Source organism: Rhamphochromis sp. 'chilingali', assembly GCF_963969265.1.
Source record: "Rhamphochromis sp. 'chilingali' genome assembly, chromosome: 6".
Classification (NCBI taxonomy): Eukaryota; Metazoa; Chordata; class Actinopteri; order Cichliformes; family Cichlidae; genus Rhamphochromis; species Rhamphochromis sp. 'chilingali'.
This window is the reverse complement of record NC_137933.1, coordinates 27833593-27847179: the sequence shown is the minus strand read 5'-3', so window position 1 is coordinate 27847179 and position 13587 is coordinate 27833593. Positions and strand designations below refer to the sequence as shown.

The following is a 13587-nucleotide window of genomic DNA, read 5'->3' as shown; positions in this document are numbered from 1 at the left end:
GCTTCAATCTCTCTGTGACATACTGAATAAAAGTGGAGGGGGGGGGGGGGGGGCTGCTCTCTTTTCTCTTGATGTTCAAATAAAAACCAGCTCTTTGAAAAGCTCTCGTCTCAGAGCTGGTCCCCCGAACAATGGATATCTTCATTCCTTTCAACTTTTCCGTAAAAGCTCGTTGTCTGCCAGTGAAAAGAAAATCATCATAAGGAGAAAACAATCCAGTTTTGGAGCACACACGCAGATGCAACATGCTGTTGTGCTGAACCACAGGACCCTACTAATCACCGAGGGGGGCAATACAAAAAGATGAAAACAGACCTTATGCCACAGATCAGGTTGTAATGAAGCTATCTGCCAACTAGGGCTGCCACAAACGATTATTCTGATAGTCAACTAGTCACCGATTATTTTTGCGATTAGTCGACTAATCAGATCATCATCCATTGGACATACAGCGTACAGCTTATTGCACCAGCAGCATCTGCTCTTATATAACTATCATTAGCTTACAGCTTTAAGTGTTTAAGGTGCTAACTAAAAATAAAGACAAGATGATAGTTTATTAAATTTTAATGAAATTTGCAGATTGTTTCGGTGAAGTTTAATAAACTCCTTGCTATCTAAAATATAACAGGACACCGGAGTAAATTCTGGAGCATCTCACACTTCTGATAATCAGCTGTCTGCTTGACGTTTATTCAGCTGTGTAAAAACTATAACTTTAATCTCAGCCAAACTGATTTACTCAGGAACAAATAAAATACTACAAAAGGCCAAACAATAACATTTTTAAGTTATCTAAGTGACTTATATATCATGTTTAACCTGAGTAGTGAAAGACAGCAGTGGGTTTGAAAACGATGAAAACGAGTCCGGTGTTCTCACGGCTCTAGTGAGCCTAGCTCCCGGCTAGCTAACGAGCTAGTGGGTAACAGACGTCTCCGAAAACGTCGGAGCGCTTTTGAAAATATGTGGTGTCCTGATAAACTAAGCAGATATTTGAGGTTTACACAGCTACATTCTCGCCTGAAAATATGTTAAACGTTTATTTTGTGACCCAGAAAGAATAATAAGAGTAATATTAAAACTAACTAGCTGCCGCCATTGTTGGAAACTGAGCTGGGCCGCGCTATGAATTCTGGGACAGTTTCTTCTTCTTCGGGGTTTAACGGCAGCTGGCATCCTTGTACATGCAGTGCTGCCATCTTCTGTTCCAGTCCGTTATTACACTCTTAAATCCTACTACTTATTCCTGCATCTTTTGTGATCTTACAAAGCTTCAAACGACACGTCGACTATTAAATCAGTCGTCGATGATTTTGATAGTCGACGTAATCGTGACTAGTCGACTAATCGTGGCAGCCCTACTGCCAACAGACGAATAACCACTTTAAATCGACAGATATAAACTGCTTTGCCACTGCAGTGCTGTTAAGAAAGCTTTTTTACTTTTTTTGATGGCCATCACTTTTTCTCCTTGTATCACCACAGCTGTCTGGCTATTCCCTGCAGTCTTTAGTCAGGCTTTCAGAGTTTACACGTCATGACTAACCCCTTCTGAGTGGGATAAAATAAAAGCTGCTTTTCCACTTGTATCATCAGTCTTCTTCTTCCATCTCTCCATAATCACTCCCTTTTCTTTGTCCTTTGGGAAGGATTTAAGCTCGTTCTTTACGAATGCTACGCCTATCAGGAGTTTCCATTCTCACGCGGCACATGTGCAACTTCAAATAATAATTTATGCTGGCTCGGGGCTTTTGGGAAATGAAAACCACAGTTTACTTGACTCCATGTATAACTGGCAGTCAGCAGCGATCGGTAAGTTGAAATCTTACTGAATGCTTCAGCAATATGATTCTGAAATATTTGAGTGGAATTACACAATCAGAAATCAGACACACAAATAAACTGTCAGACGGTAAATGTAGCGTACTGTAGGAAATAAACATAAACACAGCCGTGGGCATTTATGGGACAACGGAAGAGTTTGACAGAAAGGCAACTGTTGCTGTGGTGAATGCTGCAAAAGGTTTATGAGGAGAAGTTTCCAAAGAAAGCTGTTGGGAGCTTTGTGTGTTTGTCAGACTTTGAGTATTTATCCAAGGGAGGCGTAGTTTTTTTTAACTGTGTTTAACGAGCGGAAGCTAATGTAAACTCCAGTGTAGTAACTCCAGATGGTGGAGCTTCTAAGAAGTGACAAAATAATACAGACAGTGGACCTGGTTCAGTCAATGAGGCTCAACTAAAAGTCCAGCTGCTCACACCTTTCTGTGGCATGTTTTATACTTATCACTTAAGGATAAATAGGTGAGATAAAACAGCCGTGACAGGTGTATCCGCCTATTTTTGGACAAAGATGTTTCCCATCATTCAACACTTCACAGGCGTGCCACTAGATAGCATCACAACAGATGACTGTAAGTGCTCTCCATCATCTACACACACAAACAGGCAGTTTCACCTGATTGGACAAATGCTTGAAGAGGGCTGCCTGTTCCTAAATTTCATTGCTGGCCCAAATGGAGTACCTTATTATTTACAAACTTTCCACCTCATTAGAAAAGTAGTTTTCCCTTTATTTAAACAGGAAGTTTAACTTCAAATCACATTTTCCTGCTCCAAAATGGGGAACATTAATCTAATGTGTTTTTTCAATGGAGAGAGAAAAACCAGATTTCCTGAGTAGAGCGTGCAAACTCCACGCAGAATGGCCCAGGTTCAAACTCAGGATGCACAGTGGTGCCATACGGTCACACTGAAATGTGTTTCTGGAAACATTTGATGTGTTATGCTGGATTCATGGTGTCTGTTTGTGTAGGTACTTAGCTACACAGGGTGAAGGAATACAGGGGTGCTTGTGCTCAGTTCTTCAAAGAACCAGCAGCACTTAGCTCAGTGTGGATGCGTGGGTCAAATGCTGATTGGTTGAAGAGTGGGCCGGAACAGGAAAGGCAGTGAGAGCAGAGGGTGAAGCGTGAAAGAACATCTGAGATCCTAAAAACATCATGAAACTGGTTGTTCCACATATTTTTATGTGGCCCAGATGGCACTAAACAGTAGGGGTGCAACAATACACGTATCAATATTGAACCGTTCGATACAGTGCTTTCGGTTCGGTATGCATATGTATCGAACAATACAAAAATTTTTATTTATTTTATCAACTTTTCTTCTGACGATGCTGTCTGTGTGGAGCGCTCAGTGGATCTGCATTCGACTACTCCGCCTAGGCTGCACTGTTGAGCGCAGATCCACTGAGCGCAGCGCAAGCTAGCAAGACAGAAGTTAAGCTCATTGCAACATGGCTACTGCCTCAACGCTACCTGAAACTGAACCTCCCCCACCATCATTCAGATCTGGCGTTTGGAACTATCTTGGTTTTTATGTGAAGCATGACCCTGATGGGTAAGCGCATCATGGACAAAAGTAAAACAGTATGTCGGATGTGCCATGCAATGCTCAATTGGTGGGAACCAGTGTGTTCGCGCAGTTAGCTCGTTAACGTGTTGACACCGTCCAGCCCCACGCACGGGGCGATCCGCGGTAAGTCGTTAACGGAGATTTGCCGTGTTGTGGCGTTAATGTCATTTTAACGAGATTAACGCCGACAGCACTAGTGGGAACACAACGAATATGACTGCACATTTACGCCGACATCATCGTAGTACAAAGACAAGTGAAAGCAGACAAAAACAACAAGCACGCATGCTACAAAATTTACCCAAGTCATTTAGACAGCCATTAGCACATGATTCTCCTTATGGGGACCTGATATGTTTAATATGCTGCTGAGAATATAGCCCAGAAGAAGCGTATAGTATAGCTTTTATTTTGGAAAGAGCCATTTCTCTGTAATAAACTCTCTTTTCCAAAGATGAGTGATTTCCCGATCGGATAGATTTATTATTTTGTTGTTTCAGCAACATTAAATTTAAAAACTGTACTTTTGAGTTAAAATATATATTTATAATTTTAATAAATGACAAATTAAAAAGGCATGAACATTTTTTTGTATCGAAAAAATATCGAACCGTGACACCAGTATCGAGCCGAACCGAACCGTGAATTTTGCGTATGCACAACTATCTACAACTATGCCCGTTTATGCTGGAGCTAAATCATCTTTGTTTTTGATCAACTGTGGTTGGTTTCAAACAGTTTCTGGATCCTCCTGTTGCAATGCAAACTCAGATTTGCCTACAAGCACAGTGAGATGCTACCAGAGTGTACTGCACAGCTCAAAGGTTTGAGATCCAACTAATTTTCATATTAGATGAAGAAAACCCAAGTAAATATAAAATGCAGTTTTTAAAATTATGATTTCATCTATTAAGGGGGGGGGGGGGGGGGGGGGGGTATGCAAACCTTCCTGGCCCTGTGTGAAAAAATAATTGCCTCCTAAACTTAATAACCGATTGTGCTACCATTGGCAGCAACGACTGCAGTCAAGCATTTGTGAATACTGGCAACGGGTTTTTCACATCACTGTGGAGAATTTTGGCCCACTCTTTGCAGAATTCTTTTAATTCAGCCACACTGGAGGGTTTGAGAATGAACAGCCTGCTTAAGGTCACGCCAAAGCATCTCAACCAAACTTCATTTAGTTTGAAGTGTTTTTGGGCAAATGTAAGACAAGCCTTTGTGTTCTCTCTCTCTTTATTGTTCAATGGTGAACTCTGACCATAACAGTGGCGAGTGAGGCCTGCAGTTCTTTAAATGTTATTCTGGGTTCTGTTTGTGACCTCCCAGATGCATCAATGAGCTCTCAGGGAGTGAATCTAACGCTCTTGGGACAGGTAGGTATGGATAGCTTTTTCCCCTTAATAAATGAAATCATCATTTAAAAACTGCACTGAAATACACTGTATTTACTCAAGTTATCTTTGACCACTATTGACATTTGTTTGCTCAGAAACATGTAAGTGTGACAAATATACAAAAAAAAGTAACAACACTAAGAAATCAGGAAGGGGGCAAATACATTTTCACATCCTTGTATCTGTGGATGTGTTCTGCTACAGCAACACTTTCTCTCCTGAGACTCTAAACGTGTAAGCTTAACGTGATTAAAACTGCTTTGGTTCAAAGAGTGTTTGTATTTGACGGTTCCCTCAGAAAATAAACCCACAAAAAACTTCTTTGGTGTTTCTATTTCCACCCCGAATCACTTGAGCACCTGTCAGAAGTGATCATTATTTAAAAAGAGAGCTCACTCGGTCAATACTTCAAACAAAAACCGTATATTTGAAAAGCATTCGGTACCCAGGGATTCCCGGCTTAATTTAAGCCTTTTATCGATTGCTCTATGGAACTGCATTTAGTTAGTTAGCAATAACAGATCTGCACGCTGGCTGAAATTACATTGTATTTTGGCATTATAAAAATATCGAGCTGCCTCAAGTGGTTTCAAATCCACAGGTCTTTAAGCTAGATGATTGTATTGCAGTTATATAAAGCAGCAGGAACTCCAACGCGTTATCATTATTATGAGGGACGCAGCGTGTGTGCACGCAGATTTCCCTAAATCTTATGTTACAGATGCTGGTCTGTTTACGTGTGCGTGCAGTGTTGTGTCTTCAGCAGACGGTGCGGGCTCGTGCGCTGCAGAGCAGAGGTCAGCGTCTTTCATCTGTATATGAAGACAAAACACAAGTGCGATCCAACATCATCGCCATCTTCGCCCTCGCCAAAAGCGTGATTTGCCTCTTCTCCATTTTTTTTCTTCTAGCGTTTCCCGCTTTAAAAACAACAAAGCGCTCAGAGCGAGTGAAGCAAAGCTTACCCTCGATGAGAGACAGACGCATTGATAAAGCAGAAGTTTGAAACAGGCACAGACAGGCAGAGGCTGAACGCCTACAGCTGCAGATAGCAGAGACTGCAACCTTCAGTCAGCCGCGATACCCGCTGAGCTAATTCATTTAGGTTCGCTGGAGGAATAACTCTTTCCAAAAGGCTACCTGCACGTCTCAAGGCCCGATGCACCTTTGGGTAAAAACCGAGCTCCATAGCAACTGTGTCGATGTGCGGATGAATGAATCTGGCATTACTGTTTACAGCATGTGTTTGTGATTTGCTCCCACACAGTCCCTCTTCTGCTTTTCCCCTGTTCTGTCACTAATTTAAGACACACAGGTTGAACCGTTTCGATAGGTGCGGGTCACAGACTTCATCTGAAGAACAACTCTTTGATAAATCCAATTACCGTCTGTCTGGAGCTTTTCTCCAACAGATAATAACTTCCTTAATAAAGCCCGCGTTTGCTGCTTTTTCCTGCAGTGCGGTGCCACCCTCCTCTATCAGCCATTTAGCTCTGCTCGCACCTCACTGATTAGCAGGAAAACAAGACTCGGTAAGAAGCTGGCTCCTCGAGAGCTGGCAGGAAGAAAAATCTTAGGTCTGTCCAACAGAGAAGACTTTAATGGGGTATCCTGGTGAGGCAGCAGGCTCGTATTTGCAACATTATCCTCCTGTGTGCAACAATGCGCTCGCAGATATGAGGGTTTGTACCACATCCAGCTGCTAGGAGACCCCTGAGGTTCCCCGCCGTAGTACATACTGTAGTGAGTGAGTATGGGAAAAGAAAAGAGTACCCGCTATGCTACAAACTAGGAGAAGAGAGATTTCACAGTTATTATCATCACAGAAAAAGCAGATTTTTTTTTTCATTTCCAACTGTAGGAGGCTGATAACACAAATTACTACACTTTTCCAGAAATAACAGGATAATACTTTTAAAGTACAAATGAGGTTGTACAACGTTCATGGGAGAGTAGCACGTAGCAGCTTCCTGTCAGCTCCTCAGTGCTGACACTTTTCTGACATGTTGATTACACACTGCAAAACAAAGACGTCAGACGCATAGAAGTGGAGTTTGTGCACACCTGAATCACATGCACGCCCCCTTTTTTTCCTCTGCTCTGTGCCTCAGACATAATAATCAGCTGTGATGACGCCGAGTATTTCCCTCTCTCCCTTCAAACAACTCGGCTCAATACGAGCAGACTCGCTAATGGCTGAATATTAAAAGAAAAATCAATGTTCCCTAAGATAGACCACAATATCTTTGATCAAAAAAAAAAAAAAAAAACACAACAGGAACATTTTGTCTAAAGGTTTTTCTATTGGAACACTGTGAAATTTCAGGGTTTTTTTTTTTTTTTTTTGCTCTATCAAATAATGCAGACAATTTGTCAGAGATGGCCACATTAATTTTTGCCTCCAACACCGTGATGTTAGCTTACAGGCACTGATACTGTGCTCAGAAAGTCTTTAAACTGTCATACACGAGCCGACAAGAGACACATTCTTCCAAAAACGGGACTTTTCAGCTGATAATAGAGGAAATGCTATTTGCCAAGAGCTTTGATCTACACCACAGTATCATGACAGAGCTGAAGAAGCCAGCTGAACTAATTCTTCTGGCAGAGACGTGGTCTTTCAGATTATTCAAGAGTGGGCATTTGAAATAGCTGCCATGATAGTCCGAGTCCTACTCTTCATGCTGGCAGGATGCTGAATTCACCTCAAGGTGTTTGTGAGCACCAATAACACAATAAAGTGTAGCTTGTTGGATGCAAGCAGTATGTGTTACAAATAAGAGGGGGTGGTGAGATGCATATAAATATCTTGTGTTTTTGTGAGCTATGAAGGTTGCTCTGAAGTCTCACGCTGCACCACTCAACACTGCATCGACATCTGCCGGTTGCCCTTATCTCAATTTAATTAAAAACGTGACCCAAAGAAACACCAGCAGGTACCGAGGAAGTCACTGACATTTTATAAAGCGATTGCAGGTTAATTGGCAACACTTTGAAATTAGCACTTTGGGCTCTCTGATCATAATTATTAAGCATTTTATGTGTTTTTAAACACGCTTCACACGCAAAAAAAATGATATGATCCTGGAAGTTAATAAGAGCAGTTACAAATTTCAAAATCACAGCTAAGAAAACATCCATGGTCTTGTTAGCAATTTGCTGCCACCTCCATTAGTCTCTTCTTTTGTCACAAAGAGGTGACATACAGGTTTAGCCACTCCCTGCATGAGTCTACTCAAACACCAACCAGAACAAGTGTTTTATGGCCATGGCGGAGAAATGAGGAGAAGGCTTGATAGCTGCAGCCTTCAGGGGCACTACTTTGTAGTTATATACACAGTTTAACACAGGGTCTGTTTTGTATTGGTGTAAACAGCCTTTCAGCAAATATAGGCTGAATAATAGCCTTAGGTAAATGCATTAAAATCATATGCTAATTAGCAATGTGTCCATCTAGCTTTTGTTTATTTAACCATGAGAAGCTGCTGGCTCCGGGTTACAGCATGCTAGTCTGATTAAAGCTATAATACTGAAGAGATATGTCAAGTTAGAGGTGTCACGATAGCTGTGTACTGCATGATATTTGAAACTAAAAGATAAGTGCCATTGATGTACATATAATGTAACTACGTTTTTGTATAAATTTGTAAAGCCCAGTTCAATTATTCCATTTTATTTTATTTCATTTTATTTAAATGTCACCAAATCTCAACAAACGTCACCTCAAGCCTCTGCATATTGCAAAGTAGCCTTAACCGGGGATTTACAGCTCTGTGGTAAATTTACACCATAGGTACACTGTAACTGCAAAACCCTCTGAAACTCTGCGCCTTAACCTCACGTGCACCACACCAGAAACTGTCGATTCTTCCCGTGCATTTCTGGATACTACTTCACCACAGTTTTTGAATTGATTAGTAGAGAACAGCAATCAATGCCTCATATATAAGAAAAGATATTTACAGTACCAGTACAAGGACTCACATGTGTCAGCAAATTCCGAGGGACATTCACAAAAATCAGAATAGATGTGAGGCAATGTACAAAGATGTGGAAAAACTTGAGGGACAAATGTGTTTCTCTAAGAAAAAAAAAAGACCACAACAAAGAGCGAGGACCCAGAAGGCAAGAGAGTCCCAGCTTTCTATTTATTGTATTGTTGCTGGCACTGCATATGAAACATGACCACACAGTAATTAACACATAGAAATGGCCCCGAAGAGAAAACCCCAACCATCAGACAATTACCACATCCGTCAGCAACACTTGGGGATAGTGGGGAGGAAGAACTCCCTTTTGACAGGGAGAAACCTCCAGCAGAACCAGGGTGGGGCGGCCATCTGCCGAGACCAATTGCCGGTGAGGGGAGGACAACAGGACAAAAGACACACTGTGGAAATGCAAAGTGGTGTATAAACATACAGAGTGAAGAAGAAACACTGCATTGTGGGAAGGCTCCAGCAGCCTAGGCCTATTGCAGCGTAACTAAGGGAAGATTTAGAGTCACCTGATCTAACCTTAACTATACGCTTTATCGAAAAGGAAAGTTTTAAGCCTGATCTTAAAAAAAAGAGAGTTAATGAACAATATTAAGGTTTAACTAGGATGAATTCTCTACACATGTGGCTACATTATCATTTTTGTGAAGCCAAATGCTGACATCAGGAGAGCCCCGAGTTGAAATAATTGATTACATCTGCGGAAAATTGATTTTTCCATCTTTTCCTCCATTAATGGACTGAAACCAGTGCCCAAAAATCACTAATAAACCTAACTGTGGATTTGGGGAATTATTGCACCCCGGCCGGTAACTGTAAAATCTATGAATGTGTTATTCAGTTGGTTACAAAAAGCACATCCATGAAATTTAGTCAATCTTTTGAGAGTCTTGATGAAGCGTCGAGTCCATTTATTACGGAGTTTATTCCATGACAGCAAAGCGGGGGAGAGAGATCATTAAATGCTTCCGCTTTCTCAGACTGAGACGGGGGGAGATGCGATGGAAAAAACAACACTTCACCTGTGCAGCACCGCTTTTGTTTAACCAGATTAAATGTCCCTCTGTGTAAAGACACCAACCTGGTGGAGGCCATCATCCATATTAATGCCACCTGCAACCCAATGCCAGTGAAAGTTGCTTATTGTGGAGTGTCTCTTTGACCCCTCTAGGAACCCCCCACACACACACACACACACACACACACACACACACACAGAGTGAGGAAAGCTATCAGCCTAATGGAAAGGTAAAAGTGCTGCTAGGGTTGACTGATGCAAAGCAAACACAGAGAGACAGATAGGACAAGACAAGAGAAAGGTGGGATACACACAGGACATTCACACACATATACTCACACACACAACCTGGAGAGGTAATAAAGGCAGTGTACTGTGCACACAACCACCCATGCAGACCACACCTCACTCACTCACACACCAGAATTCACTGACTTACATTAGCACACAGGTACACACACATACACGCTAGGTGCTCTCCCAAGGCAAAACCCAGTGTCTCACATCTATCTCAGAAGATATGTGTAAGTTTAGCTTTGCCGTGCCTTACTCTTCATGAACACCTGGAGGTTATTTAACCTGGATTATGTACTGCTTGCATATACGGGCCAGATACTGAAATCCATGGCTCCTAAACATGCACAGAGTCACCCCACCAGCTGTGATGTTTCACCTTTATTGTCCGGCTGAACAGACAGCTACATGTCTTCAGGTTATTATAGAAAATCTAGTCTAATAGCTGCTGTAATGGAGGTTATAATGTTCAGGTTTTTATCAAAGTGTGTGTAGAAGTGTGCCAGTTCAACTGTGTGGTCACTTTGGAGGAGGCAGTTTGGGTTCATTTGCACTGCCTTATACTGAGAGGTGCTTCTATTAATACCAATATCAATTATCTTCTTTATTGATTAATCTGGCAGGTAATTTCTCAAGTAATCGTCTGATCCATAACACCAGACCTGAGCTGGCCAGTTGGAGAGGTGATGTCTTTATGCTGTTGCCCAAGTCAAGAACTCAAACCTTTTATAATATGTTAGGAAAAGGAGAAAGCAGCAAATTCCCATATTTGTTTCCCACTAAATATTATTTTTCATTATTGATGAACCTGCTGAAGTTTGGACTGTCACAGCATCTAGTGACTTTATCCGGACAGCATTCCGGGACAAGGACGTGAAAAAGAGAATTTTGAGGAACTTTTAAGATTTTTAAACTAGAAAAGTCAGAATATTTAATATCTCCTTTCATCTCCAACCTCTAATATTTAACCCTCTCTGATAGGCAAGAGGTGGACAGAATATGAGCCACATAAAGATAAATCTCTGGAGATTCACCGCAGGGCTGATAGACCGCGTTGCATCGGCTTAATTCAGTGTAAAAATGTTTTAACAAGGGGGGATCTGTGCAGCACAAAGTCTAAAATCAGAAGAAGAAATGTGTTTTAAAGACGCCGCTTTAACCCGGCGTTAATCTGCACACTTCCTGATCTCTACCTAGTTATCGGAGCAGCAGCAGCTTGTGCTGACGTGCTCTATAGGCTAACCCCCACCACCACCGGTACCTCCACCTCCCCCGGCCCTGCGAGACAGGCCAGCAGCCTTATATTAATTACAACCCCCCTGTATGCTAGATTCCGCTGTCACATCAGCCGGCACCGTGAAGTGGTGAGCTGGGCTGCCTGGTGCAGACGCGCTCCGAGCCCCGGCACAGCGGGAGGTCTGTGTACGCCGACCAGCCAGGGAGTGAGCGAGCCATCCAGCCCCGCTACCCTTGTCCACACTCATCTCCAACCAAATCAATGCCTCGCCACTGATACAAGCAGGCCTTTCCCCCCTTTTTTTTTTCTTTAAAAAAACTAATTCCTCTCCGCATCGTGCAGCCGCAACCCCCCCGAGCCCCCAGAAAGGAAGAAAAGAGGCTCAACAGCGCCGAACCACAGCGCTCCATCTTCGCTTTGTCCTGGAAGAAAACCTCCACACGGACACAAAAAAGCAGTCGAGGAAAGGAAACCCTACCTTTCGACTCAACGCTGTCCCCGAGTAGAAGTAGTAGGCTATCCCCAGCACCCACAGCACAGCAAAACACAACAATATCCTTGATTTCCTCCGCATGGCTGCCTGGTTTTTGCGTCCCCCCGCCCGTGTGTGCGCTTCGCGGCTCCCCCTGCTCGGCTCTCCTTTCGGCTGTGAGCGGCGGCTTGTCCCGGTCTGCTGTGTCCGTGCAGGGCGCTTCGCCGAGCGGCTTCGGCAGGCTTCGTCAGTCGATCAGACGGAGCGGAGCGAGCAGGAAGCAGCAAGCAAACATCAGCGAGGTTAGAGGGCAAAGGCTAGCCGACTCTAATCCAATCAAAACACCGGCCTGGAAGAGGGCCGGAGCCGTCAGCGAGTCAAGCTGTACCGAGCGGTTCCTTACTGAAACCGAGAAACAGGGGCTGGATAGTCCCCGAAGGAAATGACTTGTAAACGTTCAGTTATGTGTCTGTGGGAGCTGTGAGAGAGGACGTGTGATCATCGTGATTTCACTCTGTGTGGAGCCGCATACGCTCTAAGGAGTCGGTAGGGGCGCCAGAGATATCCTCCCTGCTGCAAACCGGGTATAAAAACTGAAAACGAAAGCTTCCCGTTTAAACCTTTCATTGCCCTGACATGAACTGACCCATTAAAGGTAGAGACGGATTAAACAGCGCAGAGGTTTTGTTTGTTTGTTTGTTTGTTTTTGGGGGGATTGAAGAGTTACTTCTTTTCCATGTCTCCTTCCTGCCCATGATGTTGCACATCGAAATAGGTTTATTTCAGTAAAAAGATCTGGGACAGCAAAGGAACAATGGGAACTGCATCCATTCCTTTAGATTGGTGTGAAATCCATAAAAATGAATCCCACAGTGGAACCTTTCGTGTCATTTCTCACTCATATTCGTATTTAATCTAATGAATGGTCAGAAAATAACAATACTGAGCTATTTTACTGTAAAATTAATTATTAATAATATTTTTTTCCATTAAAAATGCCAGACTTCTTCCCTTTGTAAACTTAAACTGTGACTATTTACTGCTTTTCCATCACTTGTATCCTAAAGCAAAAATCTTGAGTTCCTCAACATGTGGAGCCACTTTACAATATTGAAGTGGTTAAGATCTTCCTACCTTTGATCCTCCCAGGAACATTAAAGTTCATAATTGACGCCTCTTGGTCTAACAATAGGTTTTTGATTTTGAACTGCAGACAAACAATCAATTAATCCACTGATTAATCAATAAAGAGATTAATGAGTTTAAGTAGAACGTTAAAGCAGACAGTCACAGTCATTCTAAGCTTGTTAGCTGTGTCTTACCTCTGTGCTCAGACCAGTCTGGATGTAGCTGGTTGGTCCTGATAAGCTGTTGAAGTTAAAATCTGGTGTTTGAAAACAACTTATCGGTTCTTTTAAATCAGTAATCAGTGCTCATAGTGGCCTGGCTGCTTCCCAAAGGACATGTACTATAAATATAAACATGTCCATGGAAACCTCAGACGCCTGTCTGCATTCATAAAGTGACTAACTATCACATCATCCATGCATTCAGTGACAAAAGATAAATCATGCTTAACTGGTTTTATTGAAAAAGCTAATAAATTTTGTCTCCTGTATTAGCCAGAGTTTCTTTTTTTTTTCCCCTGCAAGGGCAGGAAAAGCGGGAAAGACTAATTTATTTTCTTCCTCGTTTAAGGAGCGGAGGTATTGTGCAGCTAATGCATGTGCATGTGTCCTAGAGGAACTTGACCT

At 42.5% G+C, this 13587-nt stretch overlaps 1 protein-coding gene across 2 annotated transcripts in view; it reads right to left on the bottom strand.

Annotated features, from left to right (window-relative positions):
• The window catches only part of galnt2 (UDP-N-acetyl-alpha-D-galactosamine:polypeptide N-acetylgalactosaminyltransferase 2), a 68011-nt gene extending 55370 nt beyond the window's left edge, over positions 1-12641 (bottom strand). Inside the window, exon 1 of one of the 2 annotated variants that reach the window (XM_080884711.1) lies at positions 11840-12641. In XM_080884711.1, the coding sequence (XP_080740837.1) occupies positions 11840-11935 (96 nt within the window). In that variant the 5' untranslated portion in view covers positions 11936-12641. The remainder of the gene's footprint in view (positions 1-11839) is intronic. The other variant, XM_080884712.1, reaches the window with a different exon arrangement.
• Positions 12642-13587: the final 946 nt, after the last annotated feature.